Here is a 26,761-nt window from a genome sequence, read left to right on the forward strand (position 1 = left end):
TTCATGCAGGTTATTACCTCTCGCTTAGTCTATGTTTACTTTAGTATTCCCGTTCATTTTAGAAGGTAAACGGAAGGTGACTTGTGTGCCTTCAATTTCATGACGTCCCCAAAACTTAGACAATATACCAGGGAAGCTCACAATATGGTAAATGTTTATGTTTGCAAACTATTTTTCTGAAAAAGGCTTTAAAAACCCAAAACTACCGCTAACGTACTTCACTTGTCACAGATGCTTACATTACCTTTGATATTGCACTTGTACAATAATGGTAGATAATTGCATTATATGGCTTGAAGAACCAACAACAAATGTTTATATTACGTATTAATAACTGTATTGCTTATTTTAATTGATTGTGTTGAAATTGTTTGCTGGAACATATCCGAAACTGTTTCTTCAAAAGTAAAATGCCCAAAATAATTATTGTAAAACTTGTGTAGCAGTTTAGTCATGCATTAAAAAATAGACGCCCCAGTCGTTACCTGTTCATATGCTAGGTATAATGCATACAATCACCATTTCCATTAAATAAGCATTCTAAAGATTTTAAAAATCGATCCAGTACTCCCTAACACTACTTCCTTTATATGAACAATGGGATATCAAGAAGTATTCTGGGATTAAGTATAGGTTATTTAAGTATTCATTATAATAGCTTCTGAACAGAAATGTCCGCAGGATTTTCCCAAGGAACTGGAGGCAATAGTCCGACACACAGAAATGAAACCGAAATGAAATATTTTATCTTGAGACCAGCGGCTAAAGGCAACACCGATGATGACAATGAACGAAATGTTTTAATGAAGAATGTTGGATGAAGTGAAAGAACCTCGGGAAAACCCAAGCACACGATGTTTGTCCACCACAAAATCCACTTGTCTCGAACCTGACACAGAAGCGAATATACACGCATTGATGAAATAACACCTTATATAAAATGATTAATATTAGTACACATTACATCATATTTACTGAAGTAAACACATTAAATATTATAGTAGTGAAAAGTTAATCTAATATGCTTTGACATGTAGTTCAACGAAGCTAAATAGCTATTCTTTGCTATCCAAATTCTTTATCTTGTTTCTGTGAAATTTGGCAGAAAGGAGAGTCTTTGATCTTTAAAGTGATACCACTTGTATAATAATTCTATAAAATATTCAAACTACATACGTAGCTATAAAAAAGAAGGTTATTTTATATTTAGCAGAAAATGAAAGACTTTGACCCTTACAGTATTGTCATCTCTAGGATAATTCTCTAAAATTTTTAAAAACTGTTCAAAGCTATAAAACAATGTTGTTTATCTGAGTTATCATTTTTTTAAAAGCATAACCTCCCACTATTGCAATCTGGATGAAAATTCTATAAAATATGGAAACAGTGCGGATAGTTTTTCGGGCAGTGTTATTCACCTGGATTATATGAGATTCAGCAGAAAACTGGAGGCTCTGGTTCTTAACAGGTTGACTGCCAAGGCGACTTGATGGTACTGGTCCCGAGAGGCCAATACAATTTCTGCTTACGTTTGGCTATATTATGGATAGTTATTTCACATTCTTTTCGCGATATTTTGTTTTTCCAAAAATGTAACAATTTAAGCCGGGCACCATATGTGATGCTCATGGCCTCTGACAGTAATTTTTGACAATCAGCATCATATATGATGCTCAAGAATCTGGTTATGTTAGGTAAGATTAAGTTAGTGTTTTCATATAGTTGGTTACAAAGTGTTAAAAAATTATGTTCCAAAATTTATTTTGAAAAATGTTACTTATATATATATGTAAATGATTTCCCCCTTGTACTATATCTCTTGGCGCTGCAACAGAAAAAAAACTATAACTAAAATGTATTTGCTTTTATGTTCGTGGTCTCACAGAAAATATTATGGTTTATGAAAGCGCATATTCTTCCGAGGTAAATCACATTTTGCTCCTATAAGTGTCAAAGTAACAAGATGAACACAGAAACACGTTGAGTGCTAATACTTCGAAAACATCTTCTTGCACTTCCTCTGAGCAGTTTGTCTTCCTAAGGATGCTACTATTTTCTTGTAGCAGTGGAAGCACTTATTTCGTTTCGAATTTTGGGAAACAAGCTTGTGTTGACTCTTTTGAGGCTATGTTACGGAAATGTAAGATACTCTTTCTTCATGAATTCTGTAATAATATATATTTTGAAGTTCGTTATTTTGATTTTCTTACCAATGATAGTTTTGTATAACTAAAGTGCATTTGCTACACACGCAGTTTTCATGAGGTTGATGGTTACTTTCTTATACCACTTGGTGCTGCGAGGAAGAACACTTGAAAATACAGTAATTTTATCAGCCAGATCAATTAGTGCCTTTCCTTTTGTTGTACTCAATGGTATAGCGATCGGTTTCATCACATTCCCTCTTTTCCTTCACTTCCTCCATTTCAACACCATGCTTTGTTGTAATCAATAATACGTCCCACTTGTTTTTCCATTGCAGCACAAACACATTTGTCGTTCTCTTCAGGGCTGTGACCTTACCATTTTGAAGTTTCGCGGTTGTTACTATCCTCGGTAGAATTTTCCTCTTAACACGAAGGGTACCAACTAAGTGGGTGTTATTTTCTAAGTGGGTGGAACACTGGTATACCAATTATATGCATTTTATGTTATACGAAAATGTAGGTATGGTTCACATAATTCTGCGTCAATTTTAGAAGGAACAGACATACCTAGTAGGGCCGTTTTTAAGCTCCCCGGCGTCCTATGCACTTGAAATTGTTACGCCCCCAGCATTATTTCCATAGCACCACCCTCCTTCAGTTATTACATTACCAGTTTTGGTTCTTGAGGGATTTTCCATTAATTTCTCTTCCTCTTTCCCCTTTTGCTCTTTGGAGAGTCTTTCCATTATCCACCACCTATGGACCCACTGTGTCCAGGACTTGCAACCGGCAGCCGTAAGGAAAGGACAGTGACATGGTTTGGACAGTCTTGCTTATTTATTACCTAATGTAAATGTATCACATTTACATTAGCCGCCGGGATCTAGTTTGTTTGTAACCAGCTAGCTCATCTGGAACGGAAATGACGTTTTCTGCACCAGAGTATTTTAATTCTTCTTCTTATTTCGCTCTCCAATCTTATTGGTCTCCAAATCTCTTGCACCCTAGGCACGTGCCTAGCGTGCCTAAGAGGAAAAGCGGCCCTGACTCTAGGCCAGCTTCCTAGCCAGCATATATTTTATACGATTTTGTGTAACAATCCATGGCACATATTTTGAATAGTTTTACTCTATATTTATGTATTTTGTCTTTGTGTACTGTTTGAATCGTAATTGACCTAAGAAAGGTGGCATTGACTGAACTATGCAGAGGTGTTGCTCGGGAATGTAACAGTCTGTAAATGTTTGCATTACTCGATACACTAGATCTTGCAAACGTAAAGTGGATCGTCTGGTTCGTGATTCCCTTCGTTCTTTACCAAGTGAATCGTACTAAGCAGAATGTCGAAACGATTTCGTGACATTACTTTAGGTATATTGTTCTCAAAAAAAAAGTTGTGTTCCAGTAAGAAGCCAATGTAGTCATTTCTACCGGTCCTATCACATACAGATACCAAGGAAATATCTAATTTCGGCTCTATTTGTATCAGTCCATCTTTTAATTGGAGAGTACGCTGTCGCTGTAGGGTTATTCGATAACGTTTGGTGCGCATATCTGTTTGTTTGGTCCACTATCATAGCTACTAAATCATTAGTCGCAAATAGGGCAAAGAAATCAATTGGAAAACCATTGGAAAATGTACTAACAATATGAGAATATACATCAACGGGTTCCCCCCGTTCATTTTACGATAAGCTTACTGGTTCAAAACTATGGAGTGACTCCCAAGTACGAAAATGAGTTTAGTTACTTGTTTCTAAACCACTGGCATTATTATCACTATCTGCAGTCAAAGATAAATTTGGTGCTATATTTGTAACTGATTCATGTTCATCACTTTCTCTATGACAACAGGTAAAAAGTTAGACCATCAATATCAGTGCACGAAATATTAAAGGCATCATTATCCTCTAAACTTGTATCAGAATTCGCAGATTCTTCCAGCATTTGTCGAATACGCTTATCCCCCGTGGTGGCAAGTAAACCGAGCGGACAGTGTAAAAATCTTAATACGAAACGCAAAGTACACCTCCAGACACAACTTCGATATAAAATGCGAACAGTTACAATTTCTGCTCTTCATTCTTCTTGGAAGAAAGAATTACTCATTGTTGCCAGTCAAATATTCTAAACGTTTTCTAAGTAAAAGCTCGTTATTTGTGACTTCGTAGACACAAGAAATGCGTTCTACCTGATAAACAAGAAAAAAATATATATCAAAAAAGTGAGACAATATTCAAAAATACATAACTTCCTTAATTTTATATATATTGGACGCTAAAACAACCAGATTAAAGGTAATGTTATTTCTAATTTAATGAACGTAACAGAAAATTATAGATGGACAACATTCTTGTTCCACATGTCGATAAAAAATATCAAACATGAGCATCATCTATAGTGCTCATGGCCCAACAGAGAAATAAAGTGAGCACCAGATATGATGCTCATGGCAGTTTACCTGTTAAGCTGATGTTATCAGTAGACTTATTCTCAAAATATATTTTGTCAGCTTTGCATAACTATTGAAAGAAAATGTTAACATGTTTGTAAGTAGAAAACGTGAGACTCTCGCCGTTCAAACAGACTTCGTGCTCGCTTCATTTGACATATTCAGTCGTGAGAAATAAATTTGAAATATTTTGTACATTGAACCTTTCTTTTCGGAATTTCACACTGTATGCACTTAAACGTTACATTAAAAACAGTTTTGTGCAAATTTACTATATATGAATTTTTATCTTTTTTCCATAGGATTATTTGTATTATCAACTCTTCCGTCGTTTTAAAGCAGAGGGAAATGTAACTTTTTTGGGTAAGATAATGTGTTTGTAGTTTTTGCAAAATCAAGATAGTTTATCATAAACAACATCAAGTAAATTAATATTTCAGAAGGTATCAACTTTAGTTTTTTTCACTGTGGGTTAAGTTACTGGTTATAACTATTCGTAAACGTAGTAGCTTAGCTCAATACTTTTTCGTTGCTTAGAAAGCTCTTAGTGTTTAGCAACCTTTTGACGGCTTTCTAAGTCAGTACACATGAACTTATAACATCCCATCCTCCCCTATTGATAAATATAAATACAGGATGTTCACAAAGTTATGCAAATTTAAAGGAAACAGATATTAGTTGCATTTTCTACATTAAGCACTAAAGGTGATTTGGTCTCGTTTCCTTGTTAATAACATTTGCTTACTGCTTTTCATTGCATCCACTACATTATCTGTCTGCTGAAACTTGTCGTATAGTTTCTTGATGGAGGACTTGTTTGAAGTACCTATTCCATACTTCCCTTTCAGTCCACTATGTCAAAGCACAACTGCTCGTGAGGATGTACTCTGTAATCATGCTGTTGTTCATGGCTGTTCATGGCATAAGTTGTTCAGCACCTATAACGAAACTAAAACATTTTATTACATTCATCACATGATTGCGTAATTGCCTGAACATTTTGTTTGGAACGGTTCTAAGTCCGACAGAATATTCAGGGTTGACATCATAAGGGAATGCTGTAGTAAAAGATATACCAAACCCATCATAATATGCCTTGTAAATACAATTTCGACAAATGCTAGAACTTACCCACTAGGCAACACATAGAGGAGGGCTTCGTCCAACTTCTATGAGAGATAGTGGAGAGTTATCGAGTCGAGGATATGCTCGCTTAAGAAGACTACTCCATTTAAGGGTAGTAGTGCGGACATTTAATGTCGGGATGATATTAGACGAGGAAGAGAAGGAGGGATTTAATTAGATGGATTGCAGATCTGATGGAAGAAACTAAGCTGGTGTTAGTACGCTTACAAGATACAAGATGGAAAGATGTTAAGACAAGAAAGCTAGGTGGTTGCTATTATTTGATGTATAGTTGAACGAATTGACAGAGAAAACGACACCTAGATTGCTCTTTCCACTCTTAGAACATAAGAAATAATAAGAATTATGTTCCCATATTCTTGAAGCTAAACTTCGTATTTGTTTACTATTGCTTATGCAAAGGATTTTTAAGAATGAAATATTTTACAGTACAGAAGGAGGAAAGGGAAAGCTATTCTATTATTATCCCGCCTTTTATCCACATAAGTGTAAAACAGTGACTGCCCAATTTTGTGAATTATTCTCTGTTTACAACGACTTCCTACTTGTGAGAAAGATGTAATGTAAATTCATTGCAAGCAGCTACTCATGCCAAATAATTTCTATGTAATGGATTTCCTTCTAAATCTTCCAGAATATGTAATATATTTAACAACATTAATAGAAAATATAAATAATTACTACAAAAGCTAGTTTCTTCCTTATGAAAGTGAATTGCTTCTGCTTATCCTAGGTTGTAAAATCCATTTTCTAACACTGATCATATTGAATATGATGGTCCTGCTGGTCAACAAGTCCATGACAAACGAGCTTCCATTGAAAAAAGCTTGTATTGATCGTATCCTGATTCAGTTTATACGACTCATTTCCGAATTCTCTCTAGACTCTCTCACTTGTTGAAACCTGTCGTTTTTGATGGTCCTTTAAATAGACAAAAGGTACGAAAATCTATGCAAATGATGCCTTTGGCAATTTAATAGGAATATATTTAGATGTCTTGATATCTGTCTTTTGATTCATACAAGACATGTATTCTACCGTTGTTTTGGTGGTGTGACTGATGGCTTTGGTTATGTGAATGTGGACTCCGGCAGTTTCATTGCTATAAAAAAACTGTGACATGTTGGTGGTGTATGAAATCTAAGACGTGCTCAACAGAGTAAGCAGGATTTACATTAGATGTCACTTTGTGTATAGGAAGATTTCCTTAGTGCAGAAACTTCCCAGTACCATAAACTCTTTGAGGAAAATTTCTTTGCAGGTGCAAATTTCTTTGCAGGTGCGTGCTTTGCAACAACTGAAAGGTATTAAATACCAGGCACCTGCTGTGATCTGATCAAAGACATCTACGCTACATCAAGAATAATAATGTAACGTCATTAGTCAGTCGCTATGTAGCGCTCGTACGGATGTTTGCGTCGGACGAGTGCTAGTGCCGGAACATGGGCACAACGGGTATTTCTTTTGCTAAATCTCTCTAGTCACATATTATCGTACTTAGCAATGACATTTCGATGCTGGTTGCGTCTTCTAAGGTTTCTGCCTGAGCGTTTTGTCCTTCGAGGGTGAATATGCATTACTGAGCATATTCGCTTATCATAGAATGAAACATTTGTGGCACTGTATTCAATTTGACTATAGTTATAGCTCAATTCGGAAAATTACTGTGTAGCCTTCTGTAAACGGATGCATTTCTGGAGACATGGTGCTTACTCTCAGCTTGCTTGTAGATAAGAATCTGCTTCTGTTGCTACTTGTACAACATAACATCTTTGTTTGAGGCTATAATTCACTATCATAAGGATAAAACGACCTTCTGTACATACTTTGATATTTAGAAATTTGGGATAATGTTATGCTTAAGATCTATTTCTTGTAATGATGAAAGCAACGCAGTTTGCTAACACTGCCAAAACGTCCTGGAAATACATATCTAGTGGATACTTCTATAAGTTTTGAAAGTGAGAATCTTCAGCAGAAGAATCAGGCGTAAGTCGAAATCAAACGGTATATCCTTTCTTCTCGTGCTCCTTGAAATTGATTTACATTATTAATAAAATGTATGTTGGATCCTGAGAATAAGATGTGGTACGATGAAATGTAATAATCTTCCATAAATATGAGTTGTAGTAATTTAGATATTACAACTTTTCCATTCACACTCAATATGAAGAAATCAATAGTCACATGATGAAATTCAAGTTTATTATTGGATGGCTTCACTTGGTGCTTCATTTGTTGTAATCGTACTATAATGTGATTTGACAATATTTTCATAAACTGGTTATCAATTTTCGCAGACGAAACATATTCTGAAACAGTAACTTATTTCATTTGAACTCTCGTCAGTTGATACATAGCAGGTGCAGATTGAAAATCATTATTGTAATTCAAGTTTACATTAGGATTAAAGATGACTTTTTCACTTGTAATGTTGCATCTAAGATATTTATTTTTGAACTCACATTTCCGTTCACTGTGAGTCGAAAATATGGTTTTCGAGGAATACGTTTCACACGTAGTACAACTCTGTGAATTAACAAGATGCCTCTATTAAAATATTACAATGAAAATGTTCAAACATGCCGATTTCTACACTATCTTATTTTTGTTCATACCGTCTTTGAAATCCTTTGTTATCATTGCTGTTGCATTCAGGTGGCCAGTAGTATCTTATAACCCTTTGCTGCTTCTATTTTAAGCTGCATTACTATAATTGGACAGAATTCCAGTCTAAGAACAGTATGAGCGCTTATGTAACGAGAAGGAAATATGTTTATTATTCAGGTAGATTTGCATTTCCTAAAATATCACAGTCTGAGAATCATTGATAGGTACTACTGGTTTATCTCTTTCGGTGAAAACAAAGTCATCTGATTTCAAAATTTGAGTTTATGTAATGTTTGTATGAAATCAATAGTCATCACTGGTTCCACTCACTACAAATGCTATCAGAAGTTCTTAGGTATTGAACTAATCGGTTTGTGGCCGATTTTTAAAACATTTGTTTATGTTTGTAACATTGAGAAAATGTTCAATTTTTATTTCACACATTCGTAAGATTGATGATGTAAAAATATGTATGAAACTCGATGTTGTTCATAGAGTCAATCAAAGATATCTGATGACAATGAAATATTTTCTTTTTATGTGTAAATTTACTTGTCTTAACAAGTTTGGAGTTGATGCTAATTGTTGGAAGGTCAGTTTCAAATTGAGAATAATTTTAACGATTTAATTTCTTCTACCTATTCCTAACGGAGTTTGCAACCTATTATCTCCTTTTCTTGTGAATTTAATTTGTCTTCTTGCATACAGTGATTCCTTAAGCGTTTGATTTTAAAACACTAATCATATTTGCATCAGACGAATAACTATTTTGCAACAGGATTACACCCTTTTTTCACCAATGATAACACTGAAGGAAATAAGCAACCAAGTTAACTATCAATCTCACATGCTGTTTGATAAGGTGTTACTACGTAGATATTTCCTATTCCACACAGCACTAGGTTCTGGTAGTATTCTGAAAAACGATCAGAAATGACGGCGACAAGAATTAAGTTCATTGTACATTGTTCCAAATGTGAAATGTAGAATGACCTGAGTTGTTCCTTATATAGATTACTATTTGTTCGAAATCCCGCTTCTTTACTAGGACATAATCTGCAGGACTAGATATTTGCACAGTATAACATCCAAGCGTATGATTCACACAGTCTATGTTGACAATATGTAGGAATGATACCACTGTATGTCGAACAATGGCAATTTCAATGATTCAATTATGTATTTATTTCTGGTGCAAAATGAAGGTTTTTCTGATGTATATTGTCTTTTCGCATACCTTTAAGGTCTCTTTTCGATTCAAATCTGAGCATTAAATCATCAATTGGTTAGATTGTAATGATGTGTCGTCAGACACAAGTTGTTTCTTCAATCGTAAGAAGTATATAACTTTGTTTATCAAGCTAAAGTATATCCTTATATTAACGTATGAAAATTCTCATAATCTTCCATAGCTCTGTACTCTCTGCGGCTTACAACGTTTTATTATTTTTACTATTCATATTTTAACACAGAATGGGTGGTAATGATATTTAACTAATGCGACATTCTATTTCTGACAAAACTCTATAGGACAATATAATTTCGTAATGTATGAAATCAATATATCTTCTTGAAAACAGTTCGAAGAACTATTGCTGGTAAGATTGAAGTAAAACTCATGATCAGTCTTTATTCTTCTTGTTGTTCTTTAATGATATTGCTAGTAAACACGAATTAAAGGATTAAGTATAATCTTTCCATTGGACGAGGTAGTTAGTCTTGAGCTATTTTCTCTTTTATCGATTAAGAGCATCGACGGTAAAAGAGCTGGTCGTAATTCTGCCCTGTAAAAACGCTATCGCTGCGTTGTTGAATTAAATCTTCTAGTTCGCGCCTTGTTCCCAGCCCCAGTTCCCGCGCCCGCGCCCAGTTCTGAGGAGAATTCTTGCCACAGATATTTGCATTATTAATAAATCCGGGTGTAGCTATCAATGTTCAAGCTTCTTGTAGTATTGGTTATGGCACACTCCGAATTCTGGAATTTTGATGTTTATTTATGATTTTGCAAAAATTGCAATATTTGATATAACGATACGTTTGATATTTGGTAAAGAACTTAAGACATGCAAAATTTCAAAATCTCATTAAATGTTATTGCGATACTTTCTCTAACATCTGGATCCCTTGTCGTTGTGGATGTTGTTCATGTTCTTTTTTAAGTACTTTTGCACTGTTTTATTGGTAAATTCGTTTCCTTTATAACTACTAAAACTACTGCTTTTAGTTTTCTTTCTTGAAAAATTATTTCAAAAGCAGTCGTTATATACCAGCAAAATTTTACTCTAGTAGTACAGCTTAAGCATACCAACTAAATAAATTAACCAAGATATATATATATATATAGCGATAATTGTCATATTTTTAAAGCTATAATTTAAATCACAGTCTCACTGAACATCAATATTGTTCACAAAACATCTCTAATGGAAAGACGAAGCACTGCTCAGTGTAATATATTCGTAGACTATTTGCTAAGCCAGAGATTTATTTTTCTAGCTGCTAACCATATTTTTTCGCAGATAGAAAGCTAGATGCATATGGATTCGGTATTTTTTGTTCATGTCTTTAATGTTAAACACTGAGAAATGAAACATTTTCGGCGTTCTTTCATATTTTCTTCAACTTAATCACCTGAAGAAATAATTCTCAAGGTTGCACGCTACTGGTTCAGATACTAATGTATAATGATTTACAATATATGTAAGGCTTCGTGGATGCTCAATTAATTTCTGAGTTATATTTGATGTTACGAGATGATTAGAAAACAATAGCATAACACAAGGATTTGTATGTTTTTTTTTTGTATTGAGTGACGTCACAAATTAAATCTATAATGTTAAATACTTCCAGCTTAAGGTCACTGCTGTACATTGGTCCTTACTATCCCATATTATTACACCATCTTGCGTTAATCGTTGATACATTTATCGTATGCCTGCCAATATTGCTTGTTTAACACGATCATCCATTGTGATGTATCAGAGTAAATATTATTTAAAGAGTAAAATGAATAATACTCCCCCTAAAATAGATGCAAGTAATCCCGTTAAAAACTTCTTGCTCTGTTCACGAGGTAGCGTATTCTGTTCTCCTGAAACATCCATCTTACCCTTTGGGTATGAATACATAGAAGATTGGCTTCAGCACATTATAACCACATTCACAAACAGTATTAGCGAAGTGTTCTCGTTGGCAATTGCAACTTTACGTGAACGTGGTTTATTACATTCAATAGGTAACCAAGAAAGTTTTCTCGCTTTTTCACCCAGCACCTTCGAACATAGATATGACACCTCACACGTACCTGCAAGATAAAATAATCCCCATCATCATAGACGACCTTCTGCCAACGCTTTGGAAGGCCTTGTATTCCATCGCTGTAGAACCACTTCATGGGCCGTGAAGCGAACAAGGTATCAAGTGGAATTTTGCACTCTACTAGGGATTTGAACTGGCGTTTTCTAAAGTGATTGTCCAATTAATAACAGGGACCAGGTGATAATAGGGCGGTGTAATATTCGGGGAGTATGGTGGATGCAATAGTCGCATCCAAGGTGTAGAATGGCGTCCCGAGTCATCCTAGCCACGTGGGGTTTCGCATTGTCTCGCAACAATAATGCACCATTGCGATTCAAAAGTGCTCGCTGCAGAGTTCTAAATTTTTCTTGAATACGGCTCAACTGCTTACAATACACGGTTCCATTGATGTTCTGACCAGTTGGTACCAGTTTCCAATGTAATATTCGGCGAGAAGTCCACCAACACACAGTTTGGTATCAGTCTGAACTCCTACAGCATACACGCCCTTATGACGCTCTGTGGAGGTCCCATGTTTTTACTCTGTACTTATGCACATTCACATTGTAACTCAACTGCCACAACAAGGTAGTATTTTGAATATACCCACATCAACAACTGACCTTCGCTTTATCGCCATTCGCATTCAAGTTGAGTGTGAGGGTCAATTAAACACAGACCTCCACGAAAAGCGACAGAACTTTCTTGGTTACTCTTATACCATATTATCATATTTCCTATTCTTAATACAAGAGAGGTTCGACAGGATTTGCTTCACAAAATCGGTTTTGCCACAATCACTAAACCCAGGCAAAACACAGTCAAGCGGATGCTTACACTCTGTATCCATGATGAGTGTTAACATTCAAGTTATGCATACACGACTCCTAAACTGCATTACCACCTGTAATTCTGCCTTTCCTGCAATAATACGCAACACAGAAAACAGGGTCGCTGTTGTGGTTGAGAATTCGAAAGGAGTTGGATCAAATCTCAATTCCGTTACAAATATAGCAGTGGCGCAAACAGTAGCGTTGCCAGGATGTGTGTTTGGGGGGGCAGTACTGTTATAGGTACATATAGAAAAATAACAAACAAAAAATATATAAACATAAAAAAATATTAGAAAATTACAAACATCAAAGTACCAAAGCACATTGTCGAACCTCTTTGAGGGGCCCGGTCCCTATGGGCCACAATTCCCTACGCCACTGGGTGCAAACTGCAAATAAGAAATTAAAATAAATTGTTAAGAATGACGATTTTATTATCGTGAGTGGATGACATAAAAAGTTACAAAATGATCTAATTAAGTAGTACAAACAAGACGAATGGTAAGAAATAATACTAGATATAAGAGAAAAGCAGTTTCACTCCTTTTACCAAAAAAAATCGTAAAAGATGAAAAAGGTTACATCAAAGTAAAGGCTTAATATAACAGCCTAACATCACGAAAACAAACATTCACACAAAACGGAAAGATAAACAAACACAGAATAAGGGACACCAGTGGCGTAGGAGACTTGCGGACCCTAGTTGTAAATGCAATTGTTATAACAATGGTAAAAATCATAACATTAGCAATAATAATAATAATAATAATAATAATAATAATAATAATAATAATAATAATAATAATTATTATTATTATTATTATTATTATTATTATTATTATTATTATTATTTTAAAAACTCGTTTACTTTTCAAAATTTCTGACTCTGCCTAAGAAGGTAAGTGTAAATAGCGGTCACGTGCTCACCTTTTGTCAATGAGCGGTGTCAAAGGCGTAAAGGGATGAGAGAGAGAAAGAGAAATAAAAAATCTTTCTTATTATCAGTTTTATGTCAAAGTTCGATGCCTATCATTTTGACAAGTGCGTTTTTGTTTCTCTCTTTTCGGAAGAAGAAAAGTTCTGCCGGCTAAGAATATAAAGTATATAATATTGCAAATTTGCAAGTAGATTTATTTACATTGCAATTTGTGACCATAATGAAACTGTCACTAGAACACATTATTGCAAAAAACTAAATTTCGTTTTATCATTCATGTCAGACAGGGTCTTATGGCCCCCGAATATCAATATCAAAAATTTAGGATGCTGATATATCGATGTCGATATATTTGCGATATCGAAAGTAGATTCATGTCAATATCGATATCGACGATATCACTATATCGACATATTTCACAGGCCTAGATCCCAGAAATGATGCAAAAATAATACTACGAATATATATAGAAGATACTTGAAACATTCATTAAGTCACTTCCAAAGGGAATACGAAATTTGGTGGTGAAATAAAATATTCAACTTCCAGCAGAACTCTAGATCTCCGAGACACATCTACGATAATTTCAAACGTTTATCACATGCTTTATTTCCGCTTGGTTCGGTTGCAAATTGGGTAGTGTTCCTTGGACGTACTGATATGAAATACATTCTAGTAAACCCAGTAGGTAGCATAGGTCATACTGTTCCAGACTACTAACGCAAACTGAATAAACAGAAAGAAAGAAAGAAAGAAAGAAAGAAAGGGGAAAAGAAACGGAAAAGAAAGAAAGAAAAATGAATGAATGCTAAATTTCTACGAGAAAGAGCCTATATTAATAGTCCAAACTGTATCATAATGAAAAGCTTCAAATATTCAAAATGAAAGTTGGATGTTTCTCATAGATATAGCAGACCTTGCATGTTTCAAATATCAAATGTCAAAAAGACACATTGAATTATATTATGGAAACAAACTTTGTATAAAACTAATAGAAATAAAATCTTGTTTTAAACTAACCAAAGATGAGGACATTTTCCCGTCATCTCCGAAGGTTTACCTGTTCCGAACACCCAGTGTCGATTTCATCTATTGCATATATAACGTTGTAATTAGCGCAATTGCAGCCATTAATTTATAAGGAAAAAATTATACTATTCTGCGGGGAATCTAACCTTGATTTTCCATTTGGAAATCTTGCAAGATGACCACTACTCCACCAATTGCTCTACTCAAACTTTGCTTAACAAATGATGTTGGCTTTTATTCTGAGAACGATATGAAGAAAAGTGTATACTGCAGATGAATGAAGTGTTCTGAATGTTCTGCTAATTTCCTTGCCCTTTCCCAACCAACATTCTTATGTCGTCTTTATTATGATAGAGTTGTTTGCTTTCAAATTCTTAATGATTGCTTGTCTAGGATGAGAAGACGATTCTTCACGATGACTTGGTGAAAAAAGCAACTTCGGCGTGAACAGGATATGGATCTAGATAGATAACTGTACCGTATATAAATTCCCTACGACACCCTTACATTATCATCCGATATGAAACTTCTATTTACTAACTTCAGTTTTGGAACGAACCACCTTCTTCTTGTAAGGTTATTTACATCAACATGCACAACGAAATTCATTTATTCGAGAATCTAGAGACAAATTGATGCCCACTAATAAGCCAAATAAGATACAATCCCTGAAAAATGACAGAAATAATATCAAATTATTCAGTAATTTAGACGTGCAAGTTCGAAAGTAGACGAATTATGATAATAAGTACAATTGACAACTATACAGTTAAGGTAAGCATTTATTACTTTTATTATTATTATTATTATTATTATTATTATTATTATTATTATTATTATTATTATTATTATTATTATTATTATTATTATTATTATTTGTCTATTTTGAACTTGCACGTTGAAATTACTGCACAATATTTCTGTTATTTTTCTGGATTGCACCTTATTTCATTTATCACTGAGCACTAATTTTGGGCAATTCGGGAAATAAATGAACTTAGTTGTAACGTGCCGGACATAAGTACTTGACCAGGTAATGACTACTGCTTAGAAATGCAGAGTATGAGATTTAAATGTGTCATATCTGTAGTTTGGTGTGGAGAAGAAACTAAATTGTACACCAAAAATTTACGAAAAACCTAAGTTATTAATATAAACTATACCAAAGTTATTGTCTTATGGTATCACAAAATATATACGAAAGACGTTTCGAAACTAAGAAAAATAACGTATAACTTTGTAGGCGGAGGCAAAGTTATCTAACGTAAACACAGTAAACGCTAATCGTTTACCACGTAGTGATCGTGGTTCAGTGGTCAAGTCGCTTGGGCTGGTATCTGGAGGTTCTCGGATCAGTTCCACGTTGGGAAGTATTTTTTTTTACTTTAGGAGTTTTAGTGGCGATTTATCAGTGATGACATGTGTTTCAATATCTTCAGATATTTAAATACTCTGGTGTTTCAAAACTTGAACTACCAAATCTTCAGAAATAGTAATCCTAATAGTAGTAAACAAACAATTATAATAATTATCACGTAGAAGATAAAAAATTTAGAAGCTTTTTATCGCTCAGGTCATACCATTATAAACAGAAACTTGACTTTTGGCAAGAATATTTCGGTTTGGTTTAATGTTACCAGCGAGAAGATAATTTATCATCTCGTTTCTAACACAAAATTAACAAAATCGAGACGAGAAATAATATTTTACATTCGAGACGGGACAAGGCTAGTTCAAATTACCGTCTCGCTTTGGAGATGAGAATATCGAGTCAAGATGGAAAGTATGGTAAACACTTTGTGTCTTATCATGATTTTCGAAATTGTGTATATCCAATCTTTAAGTAACAATTGCTCTGTAGACTGAATCTTATACTCTATTTTGTAACTTCACATTTCAGAGTCATGAAATGAAATGAAATCTTTAAGTTTTACGACCCACGGTTATGCCGGTTAGGCTAAAAGAGACGGTGATGATGAGTAATGAATGAAATGGTGGAATGAAGAAAGTGGGAGGAAACGGGAGAACCCCGAGAAAACCCACGCACACGGTGTTTGTCCACCACAAAGTTCACTTGGCCGGGGCTGGGATCGAACCCGGGACCCCAAGCACCAGAGGTGAACGCTCTACCACTGAGCCACCGCGGCCCCCTAATATTTCAGAGTTAATCGAATTATGGTCTCTGTAGGTATTTTTGTAGCAAAGCTTTTATAATTAACTTTAAATATCCAAAAGTTATTTTATTATATGTCTTACTGTTCAGTGATATTCAGTTAACTTTATTACAGTTATTTTTCTTAAAACATACAGTGGAATACTATCAACATGAAAGTTTAGTGGAACGCTTTTGTTTATCCCATTTAGTGCCATAATTTTTCTACTGCGGATATTTGATTCCATGTTAAATATTTTCTTATAGATGGTACACATATTCGAAAATAGAAGAAGTTCGGTTATATGTACCTAGGTACGTCTGCTACAGTCTGTCGTATATATATAGGCCATCGGCCGTTTAGATTGATAGATATTAGAAATTAAAATTATGCATGATTTCGACTCATGGTCAGTTTTATTAAACTGCTATTTTTGCAAAACTTCATACCGGTACATTATGTTTGAAAATCAATTCAAGCATTTTTACATTAGTTATGATAACCATGAAACCAAAGCACTGCGCGCAAAACTACATGCGCGATATGACATTGGTGGCACGATGTTATCGGTTTTTTCGGACATACTTTACATCTTCTATGCTATATTTTGTGATTTCGTATTAACGTACGTTCGGTTACTTTTGGTGTCTCTGGACACTTTCCACTGAGTCCCTGTGTCTCTGGGCGAATTCTTCTTAGTGAAGACTTGCAGAAAATGTCATAGTAATACTTACAATTAAATCTCAATTGCGGAAGCTCAAAATCTGATAAAGTTTCCAACTGGCAACTACAGCTGTTTCAATTACGTTCTTGATTGAATATGGGAGCACGATGGCTTCGTTGTAGAGCGCTTACCTTTGGTGAGTGTCGTCCCTGGTGCGATCCCCGGCAAAATAAGTCTTTTGGTGGATAACATCATGTCGATTTCCACCCACTTTCTCATTCCACCAATTCTTCCACCATCATTCAATTACCTTAAGCACTCGTCTCCATTAGCCTAAAGAACATAATCGTAGGACGTTAAACGGAAATATTTCATTTCAATTTGATTGAATATAAAGCTCATCAGTTTATCAAACAAAACTAGGCCATTCTTGAATCAGGTATATGATTGAATGCATAATAGCACTTTGATGTTTTTAGGTCCCTTGTTTCTTTTTCTTTTCTATTTTGTTTGTAAATCGCTTTTTTAAATCATTGCCCTCAGTTTTTGTTGTAACCTACTCTAACTTATATTATACTGTTGACATTATTTATTTTCTACACATTTTGCAACTTGTTTATACATGTTGTGGGCTCATCTGTTGCTAATTCACGTTGTAAATTTATCCACATTGTATTTTAGATTAAAAGGTGACATTGTACTTTATAATTACTCCATACATAAGTTTTATTTCCTATATTTTGTGTTATATGTCTTACAAATCCGGTAGGCCAAATGTCCAATGTTCTGGTTATAGGACAATAGGAAAACAAGGCCTTGATATCAAAATATTTTACTTTGTAGATTTAAAAAATAAGTCAATCAACATGAACACTATTTGAAAAGTATAAAATAAATGCTCAATTTAGATTCCTTCAATCTTTCCATGTTTTATTCATATGACAAATTAATCGTTGATCAGTAGTAGTAAAAATTTAAGCTATTTCATGGTACAACAGTTCCCTTAAAATTGCACGAATTTCCCACAAACCACTTCGAAGAAAGCATGTTCCTTTCTGAGTATGCACAAATAGTAACAAATTTTATTTGATTAATCAGGGTTGCATACTGACATATTTTGTCATTGTCCTGTATACAGAACATTGCTGTGAAATGTGTTAAAATTTGAGTACATACAGAGGTGTGTCTTGGAGATACAGACACCCTCCCCGAAATCCCGACTTTTCTGTAAATTTTGCTTCATTTTAGGGCAACTTTGGAACTATTATTATTATTATTATTATTATTATTATTATTATTATTATTATTATTATTATTATTATTATTATTATTATTATTATTATTATTATCAATATTTTGTGAATTTAATGGTTCATCCTGTTCCACCGAGCTCCCGCCCAGTGAGCAATATGTTCAACAAACACATGTTTGTAGATTTTCTCGGAGTCATGTTTCCGCCAACTTTTTTATTTCACTATTTATTTCATTCTCATAATAGACGTCTCCTTTAGCTTAGACGGCATAGCCGTGGAAAGTAAAACTTAAAAACAATTTTTCTTAGGGGTCTTGTAAGTTCAGTAGCCCTACTTCCTACACGAAATTTCCCTGGAAACCTTTCGTTTAACATTTAGCTAATTGTAGGATTGTACGTATTGTGTATGTCCTGGTGGTCCAAACACTTCTATCCAATACTAACACTTTTTAACTTTTGCCTAATGTTAGATGCAATTTTACAGATTTTAATGCTATCTGCCCTGATACAGAATTTGTCTTCTATATTATTATTATTTTTACTGAAGATTTCAGACCTGAACCTAACGTCCTATTTCAATGCAAATAAGCATACTGAAGTTGGTAGGAAAAAGGAAAAATTGCTTTGGATCCTGTCGGAGGAAGGATTGCCTTATAAGAGGTTCTTTGGAAGGAAAAGTGGGAGAAAAAGAAGGTGTCAGATCCTGGACAACATGAGATAAAAACTTCAGATGCCTTAACAGAAATCATAAAAATGTATATGTTCGGAAATTACGGAGTATAGTAGTTTCATCTCCAAATTTGCACATCATAATGGCAATTGATTTCGCAATAGAAACATAAATTGAAATCTAGCCATTAGCCGTGTTCCAAAACCCGGTTAAGCGGTTTGGTTCGGTTTGAGATTGAAACAGAATGTGTCGGTATATTTCAGAAACCTAACAGTAATTTGGTAAATTTTGTTTGAGAACAGACTATATTGCCTTTTTTCAGAATATCCATACATATATTGGAAAAGTTCCGAAATATATGAAATTGATCGTTTTAAGTGAAGGTATTATGAATTTACTGTGTCACTTTTGAATGGTATTACGATACTTCGTTGTTTTCTATACATATTTTTGTGAAAACACGTTAATGGGCAATAGAAAATACAAATTTTTGGTTCGGTTTGATTTCGGTTAACCGTTTGAAAATGAAATTAAATCTTTTCATTTAATGTTTTACGATTATATCTGTTAGGATGTTGGAGACAATGATTAAACCAAGTGAATTAAATGGATGAATTGGCGGAATAAGAAAGTAAATGGGAGTGTCCCGAGAAAACCCACGAGCACGGTGGTAATCACCTCAAGCTTACTTGCGTTGGGAAAGAACCGGGTACCCCACCCATCAATTACTTATCGAGCTTTCGGGTTCGTTTCCCTGTAGAAGAGCCTTTGAAATTTTAAATGTCCTCGATATATCTGTGTTCGTGTTCCTGTCGTTCAAGGTTACTAGAAATAAGTGTAAAACAAGCATAACTGAGTATAATAGAAAAATGTTACGGACATACGTTCGGTAATCAGGAAAAAGTGGTCTGAAGCACCAGGTATCAGTTAAGTGTTCGAATTATTCTTAATACCTCGTTCTTCTTCATGTCCATGCGTGTTAGTATTTCTTTTTTAATTAAAATTTGAATTCTCTGGACTATAGTATTTTATCATGACCGAAATCAGATTGCTTCATCGTTCGTAAAATATTGGAATCGTAAAAGTGTGAAATTTGCTACACACACGAGTGTTCTTTGACTCTTGATTAAGAGATCACTCTTAGGATAGTGGTTTCAACATTCGTCTCAAAATTTGAAGGACATGGGTTCGATTCCTGCTGAGCTAGATAAGAAATTTATTATAATTTACAATCTTGACACTTCTGATGTATAATAACATGACAAATATTCAATTTCTTTCCGTCTTAGAAGTTAGAGTTGAAACGTTCAGTTTTGTCACAGCGGAAATACTAACAACATGACGTTACATATCTACACAAACGATTCGTACTGTTTGAGAAAGTATCGTTTTAAGCAACCAATTCTAGAATACATGAGAGTTGTCCTTAATGATGAGTCATAAATGTGACTGAAACGGTATTGTTTCGTAGAAATTGTGGAATAGCTTCCAACTTGTTTCATTATTACAAGAAATATCAATAATATTTTCGTTCGAATTTTCACACACGTTCAATATATCTATTCAACCAAAATTTGTAAATAGGAATTATTCTTTCTTATATTTCTTTGTATGTTTTAAAAAATATCAATATATCGCATTAAAATATTAATATAAGGCATACATAATCCAAATCTTTAACCAAAGAAAAGGTGTTCCTATGTATCGTGATGAAGACAAAACTTACTTAGTTTATATTAAGTACCCGAACTTTTGATCTCATATTGTCTAGTAAGTGACACCTTTCCGCCTCTTTTCCTTCCGGGTACTAATCCTTCCAAAGTATCTCTTATAAGGCAATTCATCCTCGTATAGGGTCCAAACCAATTTTTATTCCTTTTTCATGTCAACTTCCGTATAGTTATATGCATTGGAAAAGGACGTAATACTGAGGTCTCAAATCTTCAGTAATAATAATAATAATTAATAATCATATAGAAGAAAAATTCCGTATGAGGACAGATTGTTAAATTCTGTAAAATCGTCCGTAATATTCCTCAAAAGATATAAAATAGACGAGATTTTAGAAAAGTGTCCGAACCACCGGGACATACTATGTGCATCCCTACAACTAGGTAAACGTTAAACGAAAGGCTTCCACTGAAACGTAGTGTATAAAGTAGGCCTACTGAACTCACAAGAGCCCTAAGGAAAATTGTTTTTAAGTTTTACGTTCCATGGATATCCCGACTAAAGTGAAGATACGTCGATGATGAGAATGAAATAAAACATGGGAGGAAACAAGACCCCGAGAAAACTTTCACATATGGCGTTTGTTCAGCATATTGCCCACTGGGCGGGAGCTGGGTGCAACAGTGTGAACCATTATATTCACAAAACGTCGGTAATAATAATAATAATAATAATAATAATAATAATAATAATAATAATAATAATAATAAAATTATTACATTAATCGTAAAATTATGCAAAAGTTACAGAGAAGTCGGAATTTCAGGAAGGATGTCCGTACCTCCAAGATACACCTCTGCAAGTATCCAAATTTTAAACAAAAGCGTTCGACTAAAGTTTCATGTAGAAAGCCTTCAACTGTATGTTTTAAAAAAATAACTATAATAAAAGTAACTGAATATCAGTTAACTCTAAGGCATATAATAAAATAACTTTTAGGATTTGTGAAGTTAACTATAAAAGCTTTGCTACGAAAATACCTACAGAGCAGGCACGTAGCCAGGATTTCGAAATAGGGGGCATGAAATATGGTTACACACCAGGAGATCGAGGAATCTAAACTATTTTACTGACAAAATACCCATATTGGTCTTTTAGGACAAAAAATGAGGATATGTTAGTAAGTATTTTAAGAAGAAAAATTATGAAGAATATTGAGTAAATGAAAAAAATTACTGAGAAAGATATAGACTTCCGAGGTCATTTTAGCTCGGTTCTACTTGTCTTCTTTCTTCTTCTTTTTCTTATCTTCGTTTAATGCCATCAAGGATATCAACGAGATACTCTTGTGGGAGTAAAGACATCCTATAAAATGGATTAGAGATGCCGCGAAATTCAAAATGGATCATATTATTGGTGATTCTGGGCATGTCTTAAATTCTACCTGAGAGTCTATGTTATCTATGCAGATAGATGGAATTCGAAATGCTACGTTACACTAATACCCATTTTTGACTCCTTCCCCCTCGGTTTGCTCCACACAAAGATCTCATAAGAAAGAGTAACCAAACACTTGCTGTAGCTTTATATTTATGACGCTGATTCATCTTTTTCTCGTTTCTTTTTGTTTCATCCTTCCTTAATATTTTTCATTTCAGGATCCGAAGGGGGGTCCGGACCTACCCCTTGGCTACGTGCCGGTACAGAGACCAATATTCGAAGAGCTCCGAAATACGAAGTAACAAAATAGAGTATAAAATTCAGACTACAAAGCAATTGTTACTTAAGGAATGGACATACACTATTTCGAGAATCGAAACAAAACGAGAAAAGTTTTCGATAATTCTCGTCTCATCTCGATTGTCTTCCCCAAAGCAAGACGATAAGTTGAGTTGTTCTTGTCCTGTCTCGAATGTAAAATGTTAATTCTTGTCTCGATTTTATTTGTATTGTGTTTGAAACGAGATGAGAAATTCCTCTTGTCGACAGCAACATTAAACCAAACAGAAATATTCTTACCAAAAGTCACGTTTCTGTTGACGAGAGTATGATCTGAGCGATAGTAAGCTACCTTTTAATCTTCTACAAGATGATTATTATTTTTACTAGTTATTATTATTTATATTATTATTCCTGAAGATTTGATAGTTCAAGTATTAAAACATCCGAGTATTCAAATACCTGAAGATAATAAAATATGTGACATCGCCATTAGGTCGCCTCCAAAATTCCTAAAGTAAAAGCTAACACTTCCCGACGTGAATCCGATACGAGAACCTCCAGATTACTGACCAAGCTACTTTACCATTTTTAAAAAACAATGTTAACTAATTTAACGAACATGCCTCATTAACTTGCTTAACTACTTATTGCTAGGTTTTTACTTGTTTTACACGTTTTCTTGCGTTACTTGTTTTTCTATTAACCTACAACGACAGGGATACGAACACCAAAACATCAAGGACAGTTAAATTCCAAAGGCTCCTAAACCGGGAATTGAACTCGGATACCACTGAACCACGATCGCTGCTACTTAAGCGATTCGTCTTTCCTGTTTTTATGTTAGGTATCTTTGCTCCGCTTACAAAGTTATACGTTATTTTCCTTCGTTTCAAAACGTCTTTTGTATTTATTTTATGATGCTATAAGTCATAGTATACAGTATATCTTTGGCATAGTATACAGTAAAAGCTTGAGTTGTTGTTAAACCGTTAGTTCACAGTTAATTCCTTCTCCACATTAAACTAGAGATATGACAGACTTAATTCTCATACTCTGAATTTGGTTCCTTACCAGTTGCCATTTCTTGGTTAAGGACTTATGTCCTGCACGATACGTTTTGGTGTAAATAACCTCACAGAAATAATCCGGTTCGTTCCAAAACTGAAGTTAGTAATATTTGGGTTTAGTTTCGTGTGCATGATACTGTAAGGGTATCATAGCGGACATAAATAGTACACTTTTCAAATACAAGTTCAAATCCTGTTCATGCCGAAGTTGTTTTTTGAACCAAGTCATCGTGAGGAATCGGCTTCTTATACTAGACAAGTAATCACTAAGAATGTGGAAACAAACACCTGTATCATGATGGAGACGATTTATGACTGTTCGTTGGGAAAGGGCAAGGAAATTAGCAGGACATTCGAACACTTCATTGATCACCTTTCGTGTTATCGTTCTCAGAAGAAAACACCATTTGCTAAACAAAATTTAAGTAGAGCAATCGGGGGAGTAGTGGTTATTGTTCAAAATTTCCACATCGAAAATCTCGGTTCGATTCCCCGCCAGGTAGTATCGCGTTTCACATAAAGTAATGGCTGCAACTGTGCAAATTACAACGTTATACCCGCAATAGATGAAATCGACACTGGATGTTCAGAACAGATAGATCTTCTGAGATGATTAGAAAATGATCCTCGTCTTTGGTTATTTCAAGATCTTATTTCTGTTAGTTTGACAAAAAAATAGTTTCCATCCTGTAATTCAATGTGTCTCATTCACATTTTAAATTTCAAACATGTAAGATCTGCCGCATCTATATGGAACATCCAGTTATCATTTTAAACATTTCAAACTTTTTATTATGATATAGTTTTTTTTAATATATGGTGTTTCTGATAGAAATTTAACAGCAAAATAGTATTCATTCATTTTCTCTTTGTTTCTTTTCCGTTTCTTCTCCTCTCTTCTGTCTTTCTTTCTTTTTACTCTGGAACGGAAGGTATGACCTACGCTACCTACAGGGTTTATTCGAATGATTTTTCGTATCAGTATGTCCAAGGAACAGTACCGAAATCGCAACCGAATCACACGGAAACAAAGCATGAGTTAAAAGTTTGAAATTATCATAGATGTGTCTCGGAGATCTACAGTTCTGCTGGATGTTGAATATTTTATTTCACCACCAAATTTCGTATTCCCTTTGGAAGTGACTTAATGAATGTTTCAAGTATCCTCTATATATTCGTATTTATATTATTGCATCATTGCTGGGATCTAAGCCTGTGCAATATGACGATATATCGATATCGTCGATATCCATATTGACATATATCAACTTTCGATACGGCAAATATATCGACATCGATATATCAACATCCTAATTTCGATATCGATATCGATATTCACTTAGTTTTTGCAATAAGTTCTTCTAATGATAATTTCTTTATGACCACAAATTGCTATGTAAATAAATCCAGTTGCAAATTTGCAATATTATATACTGTTAACTTCTTAGCCGGCAGAACCTTTGTGCTTCCGAAAAGAGAGAAACAAAAAAGCACTTTTCAAAATCATAAGCATCGAACTTTACATAGAATTGATCATAAGAAAGTTTTTTTTTGTTCCTCTCTCTTTTAGAGGTTTCCCATCCCTTTGCGCCTTTGGGACCGCACATTGAAAGGAAGTGTAGACATGACCGCTATTTACAAACATCTTGTCAGGCAGAGTCGGAAATTTTGAAAAGGAAATAAGTTTTTAATAGTAGTAGTGGTAATAGTAATTATTATTATTATTGTTAAAGGTATGATTATTATTGTTAATGGTATGATTATTATTGTTGTTAAAACAATGGAATTTACAACTAGGGTCCGAGAGTCATCTACGTCACTGCTGTCCCTTATTCTGTGTTTGTCTCTCTTTCCATTTCCTGTGAATGTCCTTGTGATGTTAGGCTTTTATATTAAGCCTTTATATTATGTAACTTTTTTATTTATTAGGAGATTTCGGTTTGGAAAAATTAGAGGAACTGCTTTCCTCGTTCCCTAGAACTGTTGAAGCTTCTGAAATTGTTTAACGCGCATTAAAGATATAATATGATATACAACTTATGTATGTGTGTCTCTGTGTGTGTGTGTAGAGAGAGAGACAGAGAGACAGACCGACAGACAGAGAAAACATTATGTTAGTTGTTCCTCCCGTAAGGTACTCAGATATAGAGCATTATATAACGTTATTGGAAGATAGGGGAAATGTCATGAAAAGTATCGAATGAGAAGTAATAGGTGTGAAGTATGATATATATATATGTTTTTATGAAGAGTGTTCAGTTAGTCGCTGTTAAACTGTTAGATGGAAAAGAGCAATGCAAAAGGGAGTACCGAAACTCTATAGTATGAACCGCGATTTGAAGTTCAGTTAGACATCCCAAATAATAAACACTTATTATAAAAAGAGTAAAGTAGCCGTTCATAGGATATAATGCCTCATATACAACTTCAAGGAGGGTTCTAGGCACCACTCATTAATAGAAACACAGGAAATGATAAAACATAATCTTCATCCAAATGTGGCCAGACATCAAATTTCAGATCATTATTGGAAAGGGCCTTTTTTCAAAACTAGGGTTGCACTTGAATTTCAATATAAGACTATGATTTCGCAATAATGGTGAGGTATGACTCATATAGCTGAATCACAGAAATATCATTTTCCATTCCTTACTTTTTAAAAGATACACAACACTTCATCAGCAGTGCGTGAATATATTGGAACTATATTATTCTTAGTGATCCCTATGTATTAGCGTGGGTAAAAAAATCAAATCGTGAGAATTTAATCATAATAGCGCGGAAAAAAACAACTTGATCACGCTAGTAAATCTGCAAAATTTGAACAAAATTCGTTAGTATATTTTACCGCCGCAGGAGGGCCCAAGTTTAAAAAATGAGGAAAATGCGTATAAATTATTATTTTTTTTTCGAAAGATCAGAGATGATACACTCAAATTGAAACAGTATGCAAAAGTTGCTAGTTGGTTCAAGTAATAAATCTGTAAAATTTGCGCAAAAACGATTAATATCTTTTACCGCCGCAAGAGGGCCAAATTTTCCAAAATGAGGGTAAAATGAGTAGTATATTTTTTTCGGATGATCGGAAATGATACACTCAAGTTGAAACAG

The 26,761-nt window shown here is 34.3% G+C and overlaps 1 protein-coding gene across 2 annotated transcripts in view; it reads left to right on the forward strand.

Annotated features, from left to right (window-relative positions):
• LOC145674831 (phospholipid scramblase 2-like) overlaps positions 1 to 26,761 on the forward strand; it is a 250,779-nt gene that overhangs the window by 219,149 nt on the left and 4,869 nt on the right. The window contains exon 8 of one of the 2 annotated variants that reach the window (XM_081745055.1): positions 4,902 to 4,962. The exons of the other annotated variant lie outside the window; for it this stretch is intronic. Coding sequence (XP_081601181.1) covers positions 4,902 to 4,962 — 61 coding nt within the window. The remainder of the gene's footprint in view (positions 1 to 4,901; positions 4,963 to 26,761) is intronic. 2 annotated transcript variants of the gene reach the window in all.

The sequence above is a fragment of the Thermobia domestica genome, chromosome 18, assembly GCF_964235325.1.
Source record: "Thermobia domestica chromosome 18, izTheDome1.hap1.1, whole genome shotgun sequence".
NCBI classification, from domain to species: Eukaryota; Metazoa; Arthropoda; class Insecta; order Zygentoma; family Lepismatidae; genus Thermobia; species Thermobia domestica.